Source organism: Lathyrus oleraceus, chromosome 5 (genome assembly GCF_024323335.1).
Source record: "Lathyrus oleraceus cultivar Zhongwan6 chromosome 5, CAAS_Psat_ZW6_1.0, whole genome shotgun sequence".
Taxonomy (NCBI): domain Eukaryota; kingdom Viridiplantae; phylum Streptophyta; class Magnoliopsida; order Fabales; family Fabaceae; genus Lathyrus; species Lathyrus oleraceus.
In genome coordinates this window covers 345,038,671-345,062,313 of record NC_066583.1, presented here as the reverse complement: position 1 = coordinate 345,062,313, position 23,643 = coordinate 345,038,671, and the positions used below count along the sequence as shown (strand labels likewise).

At 38.9% G+C, this 23,643-nt stretch overlaps 1 protein-coding gene across 1 annotated transcript; it reads right to left on the bottom strand.

Moving 5' to 3' along the window:
- Positions 1-21,692: 21,692 nt before the first annotated feature.
- LOC127080589 (uncharacterized) lies at positions 21,693-22,370 on the bottom strand. The gene has a single exon (XM_051020903.1). It carries the CDS (start codon positions 22,368-22,370, stop codon positions 21,693-21,695), a length of 678 nt encoding a protein of 225 aa, XP_050876860.1.
- Between the last annotated feature and the right edge of the window lie 1,273 nt (positions 22,371-23,643).

Here is a 23,643-nt window from a genome sequence, read left to right as displayed (position 1 = left end):
ACCAATATTCATTACAAGGAGAGATTTTGTTACATCATCAGACAAATAATAATAGCATTAAAAGGGAAGATTGGCTTTAATCTGAAGATACTTGGCTTTGAGAACCTCCAATCGTTTTTCACACAAAGATCTTTTTGAGCGAAGGAGTTTGACGTCAGATTCAAGTTGTCGAGCTTTTTCGACAAACTCCATGCCAAGTGATAGATCTTGAGCCATCGAAGCATCATCATATTCCAACAGTTGTTGCTTGTCCTTTTCAGCATCAGAGATTTTGGCATGCAGTTCTGATATTTGCTGTCTCCAGGAAGCGATGTTACGATCATGAGCATCGACTTTCTCTTTATTCTTTTGCTTCGTTTGTTCTGACTCCATGGCTTTATTGATATATTTGATAGCAGCATCCCAAGCTGCAGCCTCAGAACCATATTTTTTCTCTATCTCTCCTGTAAGGTGAGGTAGCAACTTATGATCCGCAACAGCTTGGTCGACCATGGTCCCTATCTTCAGAATAACGTTCGCCATTTCAAGGGAGGCTTCTAGCAAGTTAACCTGGCTAAGAAGAGATTTCAGAGTTAAAAGGGCAGAAGGATCAACCAGCAGCAATAGAAACAAGTCACCCTTAAAGACTTTGTCCTTGATTTTAGAAAGGATTTCGCCCACAAGGGTGCTCGAAGGTTGATCTTCTGACACTGAAGTGTTATGACTCTGATCAGAAGAACTCTCCCTGCAATTTAGCATCGCCTTTAAATACTCCAGTGGCTGACTTTGCTTTAAGATAGCCAACTTTTCTGCAGAAAGGGCATCAATGCTACTTGACGAAATGCCAACCGTCGAATTGTCAGCCATTGCAGGGGTTTGAGTTCGAGCATGTTCTTCACCCACATTGGCTCTTCCTTCTGTTTGGATCTCGATGTTACTAGAGTTAGTCGCTAGATTTCCTTCGGCCGCTTCCTCTACCACCATGTCTTTGACGCACCATCCCTCGCCCTGAGGCTCATTTATTTCTGTCATTGTGTGTAGACCATCCCCGTGGGTTTCTTCATCCCCAGCTAGTCCATCATCATCCATAGGGATTGGATTACCTTGGGCCTCATTTTCTTCGCTCGAGTCAGTCTCATGACCAGAGTCACTGGTATGAGAATGTTGAGTAGTGGTTTTTTGGTGGCTAAGCGTCGAGATTACCGGTTGGATATTGATTAATCTCGCTCATGGACTCATTTTTAGAGGTTGGTCGATAGGCAGTTTTTCCAGCGCTCTTCAAAACATCTGGCACAGAGGCAGGCTTGGAGGAGGCAGTTTTCTTGGGAAGAATAATAGTGCTCGCGTCACCCTAAAATCAATACAAGCGGAAGATGTAAATGACTAAAAGAAGCAAACAAGTGAAATAAAGTGAAAAGAAGTGGTGGTACCTTATAACCTTCGACCCGAGGCTAGAATTGTCACTCTCACTTTGAGCCGCTGCTACTCTTGCCATTTCTTCAAGAGTATGTTCTTGGATAACAAGCGCAGTGGGCCTTTTCCTTGAGAGTTTTGTGTTCAATGATTCGAGGGGTCGATGGGTTTCGACTGTGGCTTCTTATTCCTCAAAGTGAGATCCAGAACAGGCGACAAGTCATCTTCGTCAGAATCCATGATGATGGGGGTAGCAGTGGGTTTTTGGATTTGTAGGGGACTCACCGGAGGTTTTCGAGCAACCTGAACCAAGCATTAAATGTTATATTTTCAATGTATAACAAGGATAAAGGAACAAAGAAAGAGAGGTACCTTTGTAGGGTTGCTACTTCCTTCAACCTTCGAGTCGATGGGTCTTTTGTTGGTATGTTTTTTGGGGAAGATCTTGATAGCTAGACAAAAACAAGAAGAAGTAGTCAGCGTTAGTTAAAAGCAAGTCAAAGGGAATCTACTTCGACGGAAGCCCCCTGTATCACACCTTCATATATGTTTGATTGGATTCGGACATCTTCGATTCCTATATGAAGGTGCCCTTTGAAACTGCCTAAAGTGTGTTTAGTTGCAACCACCCGCTGAGCCTTTTTCTGAGATTATTGTCGAAGGATTTTAATGGAGTCTCCACAAATGAACCAATCTGGGAATGGGGGTGCAAGAGCCACTCCAAAGTTAGCATTTGGCAGTAGAGGAAACATTTGGGGAAATAGTTCAAGATCCATTTCATAGCGTTTCTCGCGAGGAACGTACGAGTGAATCTTTAAAGTTTTTATTTTCTTTGAAAACTTCTCTTTGAGCGTAACAGCTGCTTCGTGGATGGTTCGACTATGATCATCAGGTCGATAGGCAGTTTCAAAGTAGTTTTGAAAAGGTTGAATTTGTTTTATAAGAGTATAAGTACCTTTCTTGGTCTTTTCCTGCACAAGGAAAAAAGCTTTGTCAAATAATTGAATAAAGGAAGTAACATCGCAAAATTCCTAGATGTAATACTTAGCCCACCATTTCCAAAATTCTCGACTACAAAGGAAGCTAGGCTCGAAATGAAAAGGAGTCAACTGGGTCCTGCCAGTATACTTGGCTATTTGTTTGAAAGCCATGGTTTCAGTATGAACGACATTATGAAGGAGAAGGCTGCTTTTCTTGTCGTATAGGCACTTTGGGAGAACCTGGACCAACCCAAATTGTCGAGCAACAAGGTTGGGCTGGTAAGTTATCAGTGTGACCTGGAATTTCGAAGGGTTAAATCGAAAGGTAAGGATCCGAGGCGTCAAGAAGGCTTCCCAAATCTGTAAGGATACTGTCTCTTGCTTTTTAGATGAAGAAGGAAAAGTTCTGGTAAACCACCTAGGGCCAACTTTCTTGAGACTGAAGGGAGTCATACTCGAAGTAAAATTATGACGTTTAGCAAACATTATGATGTAACTCATGAAGTTTGGTTGAAGAGCCTGTCCTTCGTCCCTATGGGTTAATTGAGCTAACCTCGGTCCTTCGACCCTCCTATGTCGGATTCCTTCAGCATCTTCATCGATGAGGCCCTTGTTTGGCAGATTGGCCTCGAACGTGGCGTTGAGCCAAAGTTGCAATAACCAAAAGGGGCCAGACAATAGAAGATTCACTTCGTCCCCCAAATTCTTTAGCTGAGCCACTCCGTCGCTCAAGGATTCATACAGGCTAGCCAAAATCATCTCACTTAAGCAGACATCATGTCCCGCATGCAGTTGGTTAGCCAGGGTGAGATATTTCTTGGCCACTTGTAATGATTTCGAGCAAAATATGGAGTGTGATAACCACAGAGCCAGAAAAAGCTATATGCTCCACGTCAGAGACAATTTCAGTGTCTTTATCATGTTAGTGGGCTATATGTGTTGAATATGTTGCTCTTGTAGTCGAAAAGGCAATGGTACCTATGGATTCAACATCAGGATCATAGGTGTGGCCAATGGGTTTCAGCCCTGTGATAGCGGCCATGTCGAAGAGAGTGGGTGTGACCATTCCACAAGGAAGGTGGAAGGTATAGTGTGTGTTATCCAAGAAGTACAGCGAAGAAACTAACATAGGGTTACTATAATCCAAGTCCAATTTTGACAGCATGATAAGGTCATATATCCCTATATCTTTCCAAGCCTCATATTTTTGTTTCTCTATTTTGTTTAACCAATTGGAGTAATCTGTGGGATTGTTGAAAGTTGGGGTGGCACGAACGGCTCTAAAACCATTGTTCATAAACGTCAAATCTATAGCATTTTCAGCCGGGGTGTTTTCGGAAGAAGAAGTCCTAGGGTTTCTAGCCTGACCTATGGGTTTGCATTTATGGTAAGACGGAAAAAACTCTCTAAGCTTACTGGTATCAATGTCTAAATCTGCTAGAGGTCCAGATAAGACATAAGTTTTATTAGAGACAGAAACAAGAATGAGCACCTGGGAAGCATAAATTTTTGGCGCTCTTCCTCTGTCTGAGGTTCTGGTAGGTACTGACGATTACCAACTGCAAGGGGGCGGACAAAGTAGAAAATGGCGGAAGTTCAGAAATTTTCTTTGGAGCTTTGGACCTATTGGCAGTAGTTTTGAAAGAAACTTATGTTCCCTTGAGAGCTTTGTTTGAATCATCCATCGTTAAGGGTTGAAAAAAGCGAAATTTGGGTTGAAGTTAGAAGGGATTGGAAGAAAGGAATGTTTGAACGCTTGAAGATTCAGAGAATGTGAGAAAGTTCTGAAATGGGTAAGTAATTGGGTTTTATAGGCCAACAGGGAGACGTTTCAAATCAACATTAAATGGTGGACAAGTTAATAGGACACGTGTATCCCTTGGGCAGTGTAGTGAAAATGGCAATTAATGTTATATCCATGATTTCCTAGAAGCTAGGAAACATGATGAGTGAAAAAGATTCCGTTGTGGGCTAAAAAGACATGGGTACGAAAAACAATGATGATGTTGACGTCACGAGACAAATGGAGAAACTAAAAAGTTTTACCAATATTGAGACACAGGGTAGTGTCAGCCATTGAGGCGTCGAAGTAAGGTCTCAAAAAATGTCTTTCTCTCTCGTGTGTTGAAAATGACATTTTTGGGGGGCAATCTGTTAGCTCAAATTTTCGATGCCCACTTCAAATTACCAAAATTGGAAAAGCATGTACAGCTGGTTTCGACTAAGAGGTGATTCGACCAACTGAGGGTAGACTGGCTTAGTTGATTGGATAAAGATCAGACTTATAGCTGGAGTTTTGGAGCGGTTCCTTAAGGAGCAGTTAGAAAACGGTTTCGATCAAAGATTTGAAATTTAAATAAAGGAAGGAAGATTACCTTCATTAGAAACCGCGAGGATACACGTGGAAGCAGAGTGAGCGAACACACGTATGCAGGACGCCACGTGTATCGACGTGATTGAAGAGCCATCAGAGCGGTTATTTTGATCCAGTATAAATATTGGGTCTTAGAGTTAGAAAAGTGTGTGTCAAATTGTGTACAAAAAACCTGCAAATTTACTAAGTATTCGTGTGAAGAACAACTGTAAAACGCAGAATGCACGTTGTCTACACCATTGTTTAATCATTTCAAAGCATTATAAAATTATCTTTACTTTCTCTTCAGAAACATATTTCCTTGTTCTTTACTCTCAAACACTTTATTTCTTACTTCGTCATTTATAAGTTTAAAGATCCTTACTTCCTTTCCTTACTTTGAACTTTTACCTTACAATTTTAAAGATTCCAGCACTTACCAACCTTTTTGATTATTTTCAACCCTTCTACAATTCATGTCGTTCACTTCTTCTTTAATAGTTCTAAATGTTGATTTAAGATTGTTCTTTTGTTCAAGCCACTCTTTTGTCTCTAGTTTTTATTTAACACTTTGATTTGACGTTTAGTTCGATCATTTATTAACGTCATGTTTACGAGAAATTTAGCACATGTCCTAGGATCAATATGATCGATCCTGTGAGTGACCAAATTTAGATATTTGGAAGATCAACGATTGTTTATCATTTTTCAAGGTAAACACAGTGTAATCCTTCCAATTATACAAATAAAAGAGATTTTTTATGGTCACACTAAATTGTTGCAATTATTGTTATAAATATATATATTTGCAAATAAAATAGTAAGTTCCTTGAAAATAAAAATAATCAAGCGTTGTATTTCATGCATCATTTGCATAACAGGTTTCTCTTTCGCCAGATGTCTTATTGGTATTTCTTCTGTGCTTCAGCCAAGCTGAATCATCGATACAATACTCGCACCAATCATTCAAGAATCATGGAACATCTAGAGCAAGAGAATAGATACTTGAAGGATGAGATAGCCCGCCTAACTGCCGTGATGGAGTCAGTGATAGCTGCTCAGAGCCAATCTTCTCCAACGCCTGCAACTCCTCCTCCTCAGAGGATTGTCATTTCAGAGGTTGCTACCTCTACCATTCCTGCTACTATCGCTTATTTTGCGCCTACCATGCCTGCCGGATTCCCGTGGGGAATGCCGCCCAATTTCATGCCTAAAGGTTTTGCACCTACATTTGCTTCCATGCCGGCATCTAGCCCGGTCATGTCTGTGCCACCACCGATTGTTCACACTTTACCCCGTGTTGAGGATACCATCTATCATTCCGAGTCATCTGAGGGTCCAGATGTTTATGAGAAGATGGACGAGATGAAGGATCAGTTCCTTGAGCTGTGAAAGGAATTGAAAACCTTGAGGGGGAAACATTTGTTTGGTAAAAGTGTTGCGGAACTTTGCTTGGTTCCTAATGTGAAAATCCCGATGAAGTTCAAAGTCTCTGACTTTGAAAAGTATAAGGGGAACACTTGTCCGCTCAGTCATCTCATCATGTATGCTAGAAAGATGTCGATGCAAACTGATAATGATCAGTTACTGATCCATTATTTTTAAGACAGTCTGATTGGTGCCGCTTGGAGGTGGTACATGGGTTTGGATAGTGCGAGTGTCCGCACATTAAACGATTTGGGTGAAGCATTTGTGAAGCAGTACAAGTATAATATGGATATGGCGCCTGATAGAGACCAGTTGAGATCATTGTCTCAGAAGGATAAGAAGACGTTCAAAGAGTATGCTCAACGATGGAGAGAGCTTGCTGCTCAGATTACCCCTCCTTTGGAAGAAAAGGAGATGACCAAGATTTTTTTCAAGACCCTGAGCTCATTTTACTATGAGCGCATGATTGCCAGTGCCCCTAGTGATTTTACCGAGATGGTAAACATGGGGATGAGGTTAGAAGAAGGTGTCCGAGAAGGACGATTATCTAAAGAGGAGGTTTCGTCTAGTAAGAAGTACGGTAGTGGGTTTTCCAGAAAAGAAAGAAACGAGACCAATGCAGTATCTGTTGGGAGGAAGAGGAGGCTTCATGTGAGAAAAAGTCAACAACCCCGTCAACAACATCATCAAGTATCATTTGTGATTTCAGTATTTTCAAACAACCAATCAATGCCAATTCAACAACAACATCAACAACTGCCATAACAACGAACGAACACCTACAACAATAACAATACGCAAAAATAATCAACAACCATAAAATTTTGAGAGGAAGAAGGTATCTTTTGACCCAATTCCTATGACATATGCTGAGTTGTATCCATCATTGGTTCTCAAGAACCTTTTGCAACCTAGAAATCCGCCACAGATCCCTGAACCACTTGCATGGTGGTATAAATCGGAACTCCGACGTGCCTTTCACCAAGGAGCTCCCGGTCATGATATTGAGAATTGTTACCCCCTGAAATATGATGTCCAAAAGCTGGTAAAGAGTGGGATGATATCCTTTGAGGACCGTGCGCCGAATGTCAAAGCTAATCCACTACCTGCTCATGGCAATTCTTCTATTAACATGGTGGATGGATGTCCTGGGGAGTTCAAAGTATATGATGTTATCTTCATTAGAAGGTATTTGGTTAGGATGCACAAGGGTATCTGCTTGGTTAGTGATTGTGAGCATGACCATGATGGTTGTGCAATTTGCAGTGACAATTCTCGAGGTTGTGTGATTCTGAAGAGGGACATCCAGAGATTGATGGATGAAGGTATGATCCAGATTTTCCAATCCCATCAATTAGGTGGCGATGTCAATGTCATAGTTCCAGTATTCAAGACTCCATAATGAGTGGTAATCCAGTACGACAGCAACAATAGTAACAGTGACATCAACAGATCGGTATTGCCATTAGTTATACGGTTAGCGGGTCCAGTCCCGTACGCATCCGATAAGGATGTCCCGTATCAGTATAATTCTACCATGCTAGAGAATGGTCAAGAGGTTCCTTTTCCTACGACCAGTTCTGTTGTGAGCATTGCTGATGTTACGAAGGTGACATGTAGAGGTCGAGTTTTTGGGCCGATGTTCCCAAGAAATGTAAAAGATTGTTCAGTTGGTAAGAGGGTGGATGCGCATGTAGTAGATCCAGTTAGCACTCCGGAGTGTCAGTCTTGTGAATCCAGCGGTTTGAATCCTAACGATGATAATGAGGTACTTCGGTTGATCAAGAAAAATGAGTTCAATGTGGTGGAGCAACTGCTCCAAATTCCTTCCAAGATTTTGGTACTATCGCTGCTTATGAACTCTGAGGCGCACAAAGAAGCATTGCAGAAGGTGTTAGAACAAGCTTTTATGAAACATGATCTTACAGTGGATCAGTTTGATCATATTGTGGCTAACATCACTTCCTGCAACAATCTTAGCTTCTGTGATGAGGAACTTCCCGAGGAAGGTAGAAATCACAATTTTAGCTCTACACATTTCAATGAACTGTAAGGAGGATGCTCTATCAAATATTTTGGTTGATATTGTCTCTTTATTGAACGTACTCCCGAAGTCAACCTTGTCGTATCAAGGAGCTCCGATGAGATATAGTGGCATGATTGTCAAGGCTTTTGACGGTTCTCGCAAGAATGTGATTGGCGAAGTGGATCTTCCGGTGAAGATAGGTCCGAGTGATTTCCAAAGTACTTTCCAAGTAATGGATATCCAGCCAGCCTATAGCTGCTTGCTAGGAAGGCCATGGATACACGAGGCGGGAGCAGGTACGTCAATGTTGCATCAGAAATTGAAGTTTGTCAAGAATGGAAAGCTGGTTATTGTCAGTGGGGAGAAGGCTTTGTTGGTAATCCACCTGTCATCTTCCTATTATGTAGAAGCTGAGGATGAGATTGGAACTCCGTTCCAAGCCTTATCTATTGCTGAGGAAAAGAGAGTTGGGAAGCCTATGTCCTCATTCAAAGATGCACAAAGAATTATTGAAGATGGTAATTCTAATCAGTGGGGCCAGATGGTAGAGGTCGTCGACAACAGGAGCAGAGCCGATTTGGGATTCCAATGAGGTTCATCTATGATTAAAGCTGAAGATGTGCAACCCAGTTTCCATAGCGGAGTGTTCATTCATGGTAATGAATAACACATAGTTGTCGTGATCGAGGGTGATGAAGATGAAGACTACACCAATTTTGTGATGCATGGAAAAGCTTGCAGCAATTGGACTGCTGTTGATGTTCCTATTATTATGCATCGATCTAAGTAGTTGCTTTTATTTGTTTTTGAAAATCCTTCTCCTATGCCTAAGGGAGAAGTGAACATTGTTTGGCATCTTCAAATTTGATCATCAATAAAATATAATTCTATTTATCCACATTTGTGATGTTTTATTTTTACTTTTTTGCTTTATTCTGAAAATGGTAATCACAAAAAAAAAACATAAATGGATAAATATAATTGTCCATCTGCATAATATTTGGTCACAATTCACTTCTCTAAAATCAAAATATCAAATCATTATGCAGGTTAGTTTCTAAACCCATTGAATACGATGGTCCTACTCCTTCGCCAAATTTTGAATTCCATGTGTTTGAGGCTGGGGGGGAAAGTGATGAAGAAGTATCTGATGAATTGTCTCGTCTTCTTGAGCACAAGGAAAAGGCCATTCAGCCATTCAAAGAGCAGATTGAGTTAATCAACTTGGGTTCCGAGGGTGATGTGAAGGAAGTCAAGATTAGGTCTCGACTGTGTCCAGGCGTTAAGAAGGGGTTGATTGATCTTCTCCGAGAGTATTCAGATGTGTTTGCTTGGTCCTACCAAGACATGCTTGGTTTGGATTCTGAGACTGTGGAGCGTAGATTGACGTAGAAGCCATAATGCCCGCCAGTCAAGCAGAAGTTAAGGAGAACTCATCCTGATATAGCAGTGAAGATCAAAGAAGAACTACAGAAGCAGATTGATGTCGGCTTCCTTGTTACTATTGAGTATCCGCAGTGGGTGGCCAATATTGTGCATGTTCTGAAGAAGTATGGAAAAGTCCGTATGTGCGTCGATTATAGAGATTTGAATAAAGCCAGTCCAAAAGATGATTTCCCTCTTTCACACATTGATATGTTGGTAGAAAATACAACAAAGTTCAAAGTCTTTTCGTTTATGGACGGATTTTACAGATATAATCAGATCAATATGGCACCCGAAGATATGGAGAAGACCATATTCATTACACCTTGGGGAACATTCTGTTATAGAGTGATACCTTTCGGTTTGAAGAATGCTGGTGCAACGTACCAAAGAGCAATGACTACCCTTTTTCATGATATGATGCATAAAGAGATTGAAGTCTATGTTGATGATATGATTGCTAAATCCATTGATGAAGAGGAACATGTTGAGCATTTATTGAAGCTATTCCAGCGTTTGAGGAAGTATAAACTCCGCTTGAATCCCAATAAATATACATTTGGTGTTCGTTCTGGTAAGTTGTTGGGCTTTATTGTCAACGAGAAGGGTATTGAGGTTGATCTTGCCAAGGTCAAAGCAATACAAGAGATGCCTTTACCCAAAACTAAGAATAAGGTCAGAGGTTTTCTCAGCTGTTTGAATTATATCTCAAGATTCATTTCACACATGACTGCCACATGTGCGCCTATATTCAAGCTTCTTCGAAAAGGTCAATCTTGTGATTGGACCGAAGATTGCCAAAAAGCTTTTGATAGTATCAAAGAGTATCTGCTTGATCCTCTGATTCTGTCTCCGCCTGTTGAAGGAAGACCGTTGATCATGTATTTGACTGTGCTCGAAGAGAGTATGGGTTATGTTCTAGGTCAGCAAGATGAGACTAGAAAGAAAGAATATGTTATTTACTACCTCAGTAAGAAATTCACCGATTGTGGGACTCAGTATTCTATGCTTAAAAAGACTTATTGTGCATTGGCTTGGGTTGCTAAGCGTCTGCGTCAGTATATGTTAAATCATACCACTTGGTTGATATCCAAAATGGATCCAATCAAGTATATTTTTTAGAAGCCTGCTTTAACTGGGAGGATTTCTCGTTGGCAGATGTTGTTATCAGAGTATGATATTGAATACCGACCTCAGAAAGCAATTAAAGGTAGTATCTTGGCTGACCATTTGGCTCACCAACCGATTGAGGACTACCAGTCAGTGCAACATGATTTTCCTAATGAAGAGATATTGTACTTAAAAATGAAAGATTGTGACGAACCATTGCTTGAAGAAGGGCCAGAACCTGTTTCCCGATGGGGCATGGTATTTGATGAGTTGTTAACCAGTACGGTAATGGCATTGGGGCAGTGATTATTACTCCTCAAGGCATGCATTTTCCGTTTACAGCTAGATTGACTTTCAAGTGTACAAACAATATGGCTGAGTATGAAGCTTGCATTATGGGGCTTGAAGAGGCCATTGATCTCAGAATCAAGAATTTAGACGTCTATGGAGATTCAACTTTGGTTATGAATCAGATCAAATGTGAATGGGAGACGAATCAACCTATTTGATACCATATAGAGATTATGCGAGGAGGATTTCAACTTTATTTACAAAGGTTGAGTTTTATCATATCCCTCGAGATGAAAACCGGATGGCAGATGCTCTTGCAACGTTGGCTTCTATGATTATGGTGAAGTATTGGAATGAGGTTCCAAATCTGACTGTAATGCGTCTTGATATGTCAGCTCATGTGTTTGTTGTTGAAGAAGCTAAAGATGAGAAGTCGTGGTATTTTGATATCAAATGTTTTCTCCAAAGTCAGATTTACCCGCCTGGGGCATCTTTGAAAGATAAGAAGACTTTGAGGATATTAGTTGACAATTTCTACCTGAATGGTGATATATTGTACAAGAGAAACTTCGATATGGTTCTGCTCAGCTACATGAATAGACATGAAGCAGACCTGTAGATGACTGAAGTCCATGAAGGTTCCTTTGGTACTCATTTCAATGGACATGCAATGGCTAAGAAGAGTTTGCGAGCAGGTTACTATTGGCTGACAATAGAATCTGACTGTTGCAAGTTTGTGAACAAGTGCCACAAGTGTCAAATTTATGAGGATAAAATTCATGTTCCTCCAACATTGTTGAATGTCATTTCCTCCCCATGGCCCTTCTCCATGTGGGGAATTGATATGATTGGAATGATTGAGCCCAAAGCTTCAAACGGACATCGTTTCATTTTGGTGGCAATTGACTACTTCTCAAAGTGGGTTGAATCGGCACCGTATGCGAATGTAACCAAGCAAGTTGTTGTGGGGTTTATTAAGAATCAGATTATATGCTGATATGGTGTGCCAAGTAAGATCATTACCGATAATATCAAACTTGAATAACAATATGGTGGAAGCTCTTTGCAAAGACATCAAGATTGCACATCATAATTCTTCTCCCTACAAACCTAAGATGAATGGGGATGTTGAAGTTGCAAACAAGAACATCAAGAAGATCATCCAGAAGATGGTTGTGACGTATAAGGATTGGCATGAGATGCTCTCATTTTCTTTACACGGGTATCGTGCATATATCCGCACTTCGACAGGGGTAACCCCCTTCTCACTTGTTTATAGAATGGAAGTTGTGCTCCCAGTAGAAGTTGAGATCCCATCATTGCGTGTGCTGATGGAAGCCAAGTTGATTGAAGTTGAATGGTGTCAGACCAAAATTGATAAGCTGAATTTCATTGAAGAGAAGAGGTTGTCTTCCATGTGTCATGGTCAGTTATACCAGCAGAGAATGAAGAAAGCTTTTGATAAGAAGATCAAACCTCGTGTGTTCAGAGAAGGTGACCTTGTGCTCAAGAAGATTCTATCTTTCAAACCAGATTCTAGGGGAAAATGGACTCCTAATTATGAAGGCCCATATGTTGTTAAGAGAGCCTTTTCAGGTAGTTATTTGATTCTTACAACTATGGATGGTGAAGAGTTCACTCGTCATGTGAATGCAGATGCAGTCAAGAAATACTTCGCCTAAAAAAGAACAGCTCGCTAAGTTGAAAACCCGAAAGGGCGACTTAGGAAAAAATGAGCGTCTCGGTGGATTGAACTCAAAAAGGTGGTTCAGGCAAAAGTTAGAGACATAAAACAGAAGAGAATTATCCTGATAAATTGAGCACCCCACCTTGGGGAAATTTATGCAAAAATTAGGGATTATGGCAAGTAACTGTGTCCTGCTAATCTTCAGTTTTGAAGATATTCTTGAGCAAGTTTGGTTCAGTTTGGTTCATTATCTCCAGCAGTCGCCAAGAGCAGAATGAACATCAAGAGTTGGTAGAAGGATTAGTGATCATCGTATTCAATGTATCCCTTTTCCATGTAAATTACCATTTTTCAACTTTTGTAAAGATCTATGGAGTCTTGTCATTTACAGACTACCATTATATTAAATAAAGTTGAGCTTTTATCCAATTGTTTCTACTCTTGTTTAATTCAGCCAAATAGATTTAAATTTTATTGTGATCACTTTTGAAATTAAAATTTTAAATCAAAAATCATGTTTTTCTTAAATATATAAAAGCAGTTATCTTTAAGCAATCAATCTCATTTAAAAGGAATATCAACATTGGTTTGAAAGCGGTAAGCCCTAAAATGTGAAGCATTATTGGTTCTCCCTAAGCAGTTGGCGTGATCCCCGTTTCATCCCCAGCAGATTTTTAGCATCCGATGTTTGGTTGTTTCCCTATCCGAGTTTGTTGGCCTCCCTTGGGTTGTAGGCATGTTATTTCAGCAGTTTGCATGGTTTCAGAAGAATTTTTCTTCTCCGCAAATCATCATTAGATTCGTCCCTAGTCAGAGTTGTTCCCTGATTCTGAGCAGCTATTGTGTTTATCCCCTGCAGGGTTGTCTCCCATGTGATATGGTTTTGACCTAAAATTCCCCGCAAATTTGAAAGCAATTTCCTCAGCAAATCCTTGTGCTTTCCTCGGCCAGGATTGAGCCTTCGATATGTTTGATCTCTTCTCCAACAGTTGTTTCTCTCTTATATGGATTGGCCGAGAATTGTATTGATGATTCAAATCAGCGACAATTGTATCCTTTGTGATCGTTTTGTTAGCATGATCATCATATATATATATATATATATATATATATATATATATATATATATATATATATATATATATATATATATATATATATATATATATATATATATATATATATATATATATATATATATATATATATATATATATATATATATATATATATATATATATATATATATATATATATATATATATATATATATATATATATATATATATATATATATACATAAATTTCATTATTGTATTATTTCACTTTGGGATTCATTTTGCCTTTGATCCTCTGCTATGGTGGTACCCTTTCCCCATGCAAATGTGGTGCATTTGTCCTCTTTCAATTGTAGAGTGTCAGCCTCTTAAGCAGAAAGACTTTAACCTTTCTCCTATTCCCTACTGAGTTATTTCCTTGTGGATGATTATTATTTCAGTTTTCTCCCCAGTTGTCTATCTGGATGGAACCATTCCCCTTGAGTTATATCCTCATTGGGTTGAGTCTTGATTGACCGTTTCTTTCTAGATCTTACCTAGATAGATACCCTTGGTCCTATAAGAGTCTATTACCCAGTAACTGATAATATTCTTCTTAGTTGGCAGTTTCTCTACTCCTTCCTAATACCCGACAAGAGTAACCCTTTTCTCCCTAGTGGATTCGTTTTCGCAGGAAGTATATCCTTGATATGTTCATCCTAACCGATGACAGATATTTTCTTCCCTTGCTTTGAGGTTATCCTTGATATGTTCATCCTAACCGGTGACAAATATTCTCTTTTTGGTATTCTACCCAGTAAAAAGGTAGTTGTAATCCCCATTTGTTCCCCAGAGAGTCAATCCTTGACATGTTCATCCTAAACGGTGACGGTTTCCTTCTCTTTGCGGTCTTCTGCCTAGTAACCGGTAGTTATAAATCCTATTTTTCTCCCCTTTGCAGAGTTTATCTTTGATATGTTCATCTTAATCGATGACGGATATTCTCTTTGTGGTATTCTATCCAGTAACCGATATATATAATTCCTATTTCTCCCCGCGGAGTCTATCCTTGATATGTTCATCCTAACAGGTGACGTGTATTCTATCCAGCATTCGATAGATGTAATTCCTACTTATCTCGGGCGATTTATCCTTGATATGTTCATCCTAACCGATGACGGATATCGTCCTTAACATCCCCAGGCAAGTCTATCCTCGATATGTTCATCTTACTCGATGACAGATTTTCTTTCCTTTGAGTCTATCCTTGATATGTTCACTTTAACTAGTGACGGATATTCTCTCCCTTTGGTATTTTTCTCAGTAACTGGTAGTTGTAAATCCCATTTTGGCTTTTCCCATCAGTTTATTCTTACCCAATAACCGGTAATGAATATACCTTCGGATTGCCCTCAGCGAGTTATCCTTGATATGTTTACCCTAACCAGTAACGGATGTCCTCCCTGTCAGAGTGTGTTATCTCCTTACCAAGTAACCAGTAGTGGATAATATACTTCTGTTACTCCTGTGTTAAAGAACATTTCTTCCTCAGTTGAGTGTGAGTGCACATTTCCTTAGCGAAATCGTTGTTTTCCTGCTTGGCTCGAGCATTTCAACTTTGTTATGATCTACTTGTTTCCCCCCGCAGATGTCCTTTTATTTCCCCAGCTGAGTCTTTCCATTGATTTATTTTTCATGGAATTCCTCTAGTCCACCAGCAGTTTTTACGTCGTAGCCTAGCCTACCCACAACCCTTTTATCCCCTCATAGTCTCTGTCTCCCCAGTGAGTTTTCCTTACAGAATGCATTATACTCCCGCGGACTTTCAGGCTCTCTGGATTCTTTTACTTTGTGGCAACACTTCCATAAATATTTATTTTGACATTCATATCATATGCATCATGAGGTCTCTTAGGGACCAAAATTTGTTTCTATATGTTGTTATTTAAGCCCATTCTACTGAGTCGATATGAAGATTTTAACTTTCACCTCCTCAGTTAGAATGTCCTTAAATAGGGGCAGCTGTAAGACCCCAATTTTGACCATAAGATCCCTCATGTTATCTCATCATATGCATTAGCATTGGGATCATACCTTGGCATCCTCCTTACCCCTCATTAATTGGGTTTGCATTGGGAGAGATCACCAAGCACCATTTGATTGTATCATACTTTGTATTCTATCATTTCTACTAACCAAAATACCAAAAATATATCTTTGTATTTTGTCTAACTCTTTTATAGGTAGTGCACATGCTCACCTTTGATCTATCAAGCTCATATATAGGGTTTAAGACCCTCATTGCAAGGAGCTCAATCAATAAATGGTCTACTATAGCTCTAGACATCATATATGGATCCCCATGAGCTTCACATGTTATTTTGATCAAGAATTCACCAAGAGTTTGGAATTGGTTTGCTTTGGAAACCCTAATTCATCTGGGTATCTTATGTGACTTCTTCACCAAGCTTCTTCAACAATTTATCAAATATTTCAAGGGATACTTTAAATTTCATCATCTTATGCATATCTGATCTCCCATGAGTCCCAAAAGTCAAGAGGATTGCAACCTAGCAAGTTGGTTCATGGTGATTGACCAGAGGATTTCATCTAATCAAAACTAGGGTTTCCTAGACCCTATCTCCTACAAATTTTATCATATGAAAATGATTCCAAGATAAACTTTATTCTAAATAACATTCCAAACAACTTTCATGTTAGGGTCTAGAGCTAGTTTTTCTTGGAAAGTCATTTTTTATGGTGAAAGATTATAAGTCATTTTCTCTAAACCCTAATTTAGAGGTCAACTTCCCAAGACCATAACTTACTCAATTTTTATGAGATGAAAGATTTCCAAGTTGCACAATCAAATTCAAGATGTCTACTTCAACTTTTATGTTTGGAGGAATATCTAATTAAACTTTTATGTGCATGTGATATAAGGATACATTATAGGTCATTTTGGACCAATACCATTGAACAAGTGATTTTCCTTAACTTAAAAAATGCATAACTCCTTCATATTAAATCTAAATGAGGTCAAACTTTTGACCATTTTGAAGGACTTTGAGAGATATACAACTTTGATGAATATACTTTTCTCATTTGAAGCACATATAAAAGGTTAGCTAAGGTGGAATAAGTGAACATATGGCTTGACACTTAGATTTTTTTTGACATGTTTGATTTTCCCAACTTCCACCTCAAAATTCATCATGATCCAAGCTTCAAATGAAAAAGTGTTCAACATGAAAGTTGTTCCTCTTGATCTAACCTTTCCAAAAAGTCTTATTTCATCCATTTTAGACAAGATTTGAATGGCCTGTACATGGATTGAACATTGGATCATCATTTGGTAAGATTGAACTTGAACATTCCATACACCATTGCCTAGCATTCTAACATGATCTTAACATTGCTTGTACTCAATTATGGATCATAAGAAGTGATTTCATGGGCCTGTACACACTCATGCATCTATGCAATACACATTGCTATTTTTGGAATTCCATTTCAAGTGTGCAAATATCAAACCATTTGGCTATAAATAGAGCCCTCTATGCTCAAAATTATGGACCCTGCGCGCCAGCTTTGCTTCCAAACCCTCAAACCCTTTCATTTCAGAGGATAATCTTGATAATTTACATTGGAAATTGAGTTTGAATCTCACTGTTTTGAGATTCAAATCTCCAAGGATCCTGAACCTTTTGATCATTCAATTCTACTCCTCCAAGTGTCCTAAGCAAGATCAAGCACAAGCAAGAGCAAGATCAATCGAATTCAGACCTGCATTGAAGGTATTTTCCAGAAAATTTAATCTCTTCGATTCTCACTCAATTCTCCATAATTCTTTTGGATCGTTGGTTGTCTGAAGTTCTACCAACGTAGGCAACCACTTGATCTGCCACCTCAATTAATGAGGGAGATCAAGTGGCTGCTAGCGCGCTTTCCACCATAGTAACGAGTCAATGCGTAACACAAATGGTAATCCAAACCAACGCGCAAGATTAAATCAATTCAAATGGATCATGTGGCTCTGATGACTGCCAACTCACAACCGGAGCCAAAGTTGCAGTCTCCTTCTCCGGTGAGCTTCACCGGACTGGTACAGTCACAACCATCACCAAAATTAAAAATAAGGATATGATTTTAAAGTAAAAATGCCACTGAGCTTGAATCTGACCTCAATTTATCCTAACTCCAAGTATATTGAGAGATACAAGGAGTTGAAATTTGAAGTGCACGATATGAGTTGCTTCGATTTAACCTTAAAACAACTCAATCTTGTTGCCTACATTGGTAGGACTTCGTACAACCAAAGATCCAAGAGAATTATGGAGAATTGAGTGAGAGTCGAAGAGATGAAATTTTCTGGAAAATACCTTCAATGCAGGTCCGAATTCGATTGATCTTGCTCTTGCTTGTGCTTGATCTTGCTTAGGACACTTGGAGGAGTAAAATTGAATGATCAAAAGGTTTAGGATCCTTGGAGATTTGAAACTCAAAACAGTGAGATTCAAACTTAATTTCCAATGGAAATTATCAAGATTATCCTCTGAAATGAAGGGGTTTGAGGGTTTGGAAGCAAAGTTGGCGCGCAGGGTCCATAATTTTGAGCATAGAGGGCTCTATTTATAGCGAAATGGTTTGATATTTGCACACTTGAAATGGAATTCCAAAAATAGAAATGTGTATTGCATGGGTGCATGGGTGCATGGGTGTGTATAGGCCCATGAAATCACTTCTTCTGATCCATAATTGAGTACAAGAAATGCTGAGATCATGTTGGAATTCTAGGCAATGGTGTATGGAATGTTCAAGTTCAATCTTGTCAAATGATGATCCAATGTTCAAGCCATGCGCAACCCATTCAAATCTTATCCAAAATGGATGAAATTAGACTTTTTGGAAAGGTTAGATTAAGAGGAACAACTTTCATGTTGAACACTCTTTCATTTGAAGCTTGGATCATGATGAATTTCGAGGTGGAAGTTGGGAAAATCAAACATGTCAAAAAAAATTCTAAGTGTCAAGCCATATGTTCACTTCCACCTTGGCTAACTTTTTATATGAGCTTCAAATGAGAAAAATGTATTCATCAAAGTTGTAGCTCTCTCAAAGTAATTTAAAATGGTCACAAATTTGAACTCACTTGGATTTAATATGAAGGAGTTATTCATTTTTGAAGTTGAGGAAAATCACTTGTTCAATGGTATTTGTCCAAAATGACCTATAATGTATCCTCATATCACATGCACATAAAAGTTGAATTATCTCTTCCTCAAAACATGAAAGTTGAATTAAACATCTTGAATTTGATTTTGCAACTTGGAAATATTTCATCTCATAAAAATTGAGCAAGTTATGGTCTTGGGAAGTTGACCTCCAAATTAGGGTTTAGACAAAATGACCTATAATCTTTCACCATAAAAAATGACTTTAAAAGCAAAACTAGCTCTAGAACCCAACATGAAAGTTGTTTGGGATGTTATTTAAAGTAACTTTTCTCTTGGAATAATTTTCATATGATAAAATTTGTAGGAGATAGGGTCTAGGGAACCCCAGTTTTGATCAGATGAAATCCTCCGGTCAATCACCATGAACCAACTTGCTAGCTTGCAATCCTCTTGACTTTTGGGACTCATGGGAGATCATATATGCATAAGATGATGAAATTTGAAGTATCCCTTGAAATATTTGATCAATTATTAAAGAAGCTTGGTTAAGAAGTCACATAAGATACCCAGATGAATTAGGGTTTCCAAAGCAAACCAATTCCAAACTCTTGGTGAATTCTTGATCAAAATAACATGTGAAGCTCATGGGGATCCATATATGATGTCTAGAGCCATAGTAGACCAATTCTTGATTGAGCTCTTTGCAATGAGGGTTTTAAACCCTAGATATGAGCTTGATAGATCAAAGGTGAGCATGTGCACTACCTACAAAAGAGTTAGACAAAATAGAAAGACATATTTTTGGTATTTTGGTTAGTAGAAATGATAGAATACAAAGTATGATACAATCAAATGGTGTTTGTTGATCTCTCCCAATGCAAACCCAATGAATGAGGGGTGAGGAGGATGCCAAGGTATGATCCAAATGCTAATGCATATGATGAGATAGCATGAGGGATCTTAGGGTCAAAATTGGGGTCTTACACAAACCTTCCCAAAATCTCGAAGTAAACCTCACATCCCTATCTGACACAATGTTAGATGGAATACCATGCAAGCCTCTCCATTGGATAATCCATTCTAATCGGAATAAAGTGAGCAGATTTCGTCAACCTGTCCATAATAACCCAAATAGCTTCACAATTACTAGGAGTCCTAGGTAAACCAGAAATAAAATTCATATAAATACTATCCCACTTCCATTCAGGAATAGATAGCAGTTGTAACAAACCAGATGAACTTTGATGCTCAATCTTCGATTTCTGACAAATCAAACACGAATACATAAATTCCGCGATCTCTTTCTTCATACTAGGCCACCAAAACAATTTCCTCAAATCTTGATACATCTTAGTAGCACCAGGATGAATACTCAAACCACTACGATCTCCTTCATCAAGAATCCTCTTTCTCAAATCCGAAACATCGGGAACACAAACTCTATCATGACACCTCATGATACCATTCTCATCAATCTGAAGATCACCACCTTTATCTTGATTGATCAACGTCGATCGATCTACCAAAACCAAATTAGATTTCTGACCTTCTCGAATCTCATCCAAAATTCCACTAGTAAGCTTCAACATACCAAGCTTCACTCCAAAAGAAGTCTCTTCACAAGCCAAACTCATATCTCGAAATTGTTCAAGCAAATCCAATTCTCGCACCGTCAACATCGACATATGCAAAGATTTCCTACTCAAAGCATCGACTACAACATTCGCTTTGCCGGGATGGTAATTCAAACCAAAATCATAATCCTTCAAGAATTCCAACCATCTCTTTTGCCTCATATTCAACTTTTTCTGATCGAACAAATACTTCAAACTCTTATGATCACTGAACACATCGAATCTCGACCCAAACAAATAATGTCTCCAAATCTTCAAAACAAACACAACAACAACTAATTCCAAATCATGAGTCCGATGATTCCTCTCATGCACTTTGATTTGACTTGAAGCATAAGCTACAACTTGTTGATTCTGTATTAACATACCTCATAAACCCATCAAAGAAGCATCACAATACACAACAAATGGTTCTGATGGATTCGGTAAAATCAAAACAGGAGCAGTAGTCAATCTCCTCTTTAGCTCTTGAAAACTAGCTTCACACTGTGTAGTCCAAAAGAAAGCTTGACCTTTCCTAGTCAACTGCGTTAACGGCAAAGATAACTTAGAAAAGCCTTCAATAAACTTTCTATAATAACTTGCCAAACCAAGAAAACTATGAATCTCAGACACAAATATCGGCACTTCCCATTGAGATATAACCTCAATCTTAGAAGGATCAACCTAAATACCACCACTAGAGATCACATGGCCAAGGAAACTCACTTCCTTTAACTAAAACTCGCACTTTAAAAGTTTAGCAAACAACTTCTTCTCTTTCAATATAGATAAAACAATCCTCAAATGCTCAGCATGATCCTCTTCACTCTTCTAATAGATCAAAATATCATCGATAAACACAACAACAAACTTTTCGAGATATTTATGAAAAATCTGATTCATGTACTCCATAAATACACCAGGTGCATTCGTCACACCGAAAGGCATCACCGAATACTCATAGTGTCCATACCTTGTTCTAAAAGCAGTCTTCTGAATATCTTCATCTTTCACACGGATCTGATGATACCCAGACCTCGAATCAGTCTTTCTAAACACACAAGCACCAACCAACTGATCCATCAAATCATCAATCCTTGGAAGCAGATAGTTATTCTTGATAGTAACCTTATTCAGTTGTCTGTAATCCACACACAACCTCATAGTACCTTATTTCTTCTTAACTAACAAGACAGGTGCACCCCACAGTGACACACTCGGACGAATAAACCTCTTATCAAGCAAATCCTCTAGTTGACTCTTCAACTCTTTCAACTCAGATGGTGACATCCGATACGGAGCCATCGATATCGCACTAGTACCAGGAATCAAATCAATTGTGAACTTAACTTCACGTTCAGGTGGAAAATCGCTAAGCTCATCAGGAAACACTTCAGGAAAATCACGAACAACTAGAAATTCACCCATTGTTCCATTTTCACTAAGCTTCAAACTTGCCACCAAGATAAACACTTTAGCATCATCTCGCACAGATTCATTCACTTGTTGAGTAGACAAGAATAAATCACCTTCCTTCTCTGGCTCAAGAAAAAGAACAGCTTTCGCAAAACAATTGATATAGACATGGTTGGCCCTTAACCAATCCATTCCCAAAATAACATCAAGTTGACTCAATGGAAGACACACTAAATCAACTTCAAAATCTTTATCATAAATATTCAACGAACATTTCAAACAAATAGATGACGTAGTCATTGAACCCATAGCCAAAGTATCAATAACCATGCTTCTAAGCATAACAGATAATTCAAGATTCAATCTCTTAGCACAATCCAAAGAAATACAAGAATGTGTCGCATTGGTATCAATAATAGCAATCAAAGGCATATTATTAATAAATCATGTACCTCGAATCAATCTCTCCTTAGCAAAAGTATCAGCATCGGACAATGCAAACACTTTCCCTTTGGCTTGCTCCTTCTTCGGCTTGTTGCACTTGGTACTAATGTGCCCTTGCTCACCATAGTTGTAGTAAGTCACATTCGAACTAACTCTATAATCAAAAGATTTGTGACCTTGCTTGCCACACTTGAAACAAGTCACATCGCCCTTAGGACACTCGGGAGCATGATGTCCCTCAACACCACATCTGAAGCACTTGACAGAAGTGTCAGATCCTCCCCCACTCGACTTCTTGCCATCACCATCTTTCTTCTTACCATCATACGACTTCCCTCAGGATTTCCCTTTTCCTTTCTTATCATGCAAGGACTTGTAATAAGCAACACTCTCACGGGTATCCTCATCATAGATCCTACTCTTGTTAACCAACTCAGAAAATCTCGTAATCTGTTGGTAACCATTGCCTTCTTGATATCAAGTCTCAATCCATTCACAAACTTAAGACACTTGGATCTCTCAGCATTAGCAGTATTATAATGGGGACAAAATTTGATCAACTCCTCAAACTTTGCAGCATACTCAGCTACGGTACCATTACCTTGCTTCAACTCAAGGAATTCATTTCCTTCTTTCCACGAACATCTTCTGGAAAATACTTCTCCAGAAAAGCATCACGGAAAAGTACCCAAGTCACTTTAATGCCATCCTCATCAAATCTCTGAACAGTGTTGCGCCATCAATCCTTAGCTTCTTTCTCAAGCACATGAGTTCCAAACAACACCTTTTGCGCATCTGAACAATTCATAACTCGAAAGATTTTCTCAATCTCCTTCAACCACTATTGAGCTTTATCAGGTTCATGAGCTCCTTCAAAAGTTTGCGGATTGTTCCTCTGGAACTTCCCCAAAGCACGAAACTCATCAGCATCACGCTCCCGATCACCAGCATTCATTTGCAAAATGGCACCAGCCAACAGGGTCAATGCCGCCGCAAGCGCATCATTCCTTCCTTCCAACAACCATCTTCCTGCTACACCAACCAAACAACCACAACAACAAGGATTGTTAAACAAACTATATCGATTATGTTATACACATAAATCAGATACAACGGAATCAAACAAATTCATAATCTGGCCGAATGACCGACCATGCTCTGATACCACTAATGTAACACCCCCAAAACTACTACTACTCAAATACAACATACAATTGAATAATCAGAGTAAATTAAAGCATGCATACACGAGGGAATCACA

What these genes read in the sequence shown, in the direction of transcription:
- LOC127080589 (XM_051020903.1), bottom strand. Translation starts at nt 22,370, where the DNA reads ATGCCTTTGATTGCTATTATTGATACCAATGCGACACATTCTTGTATT.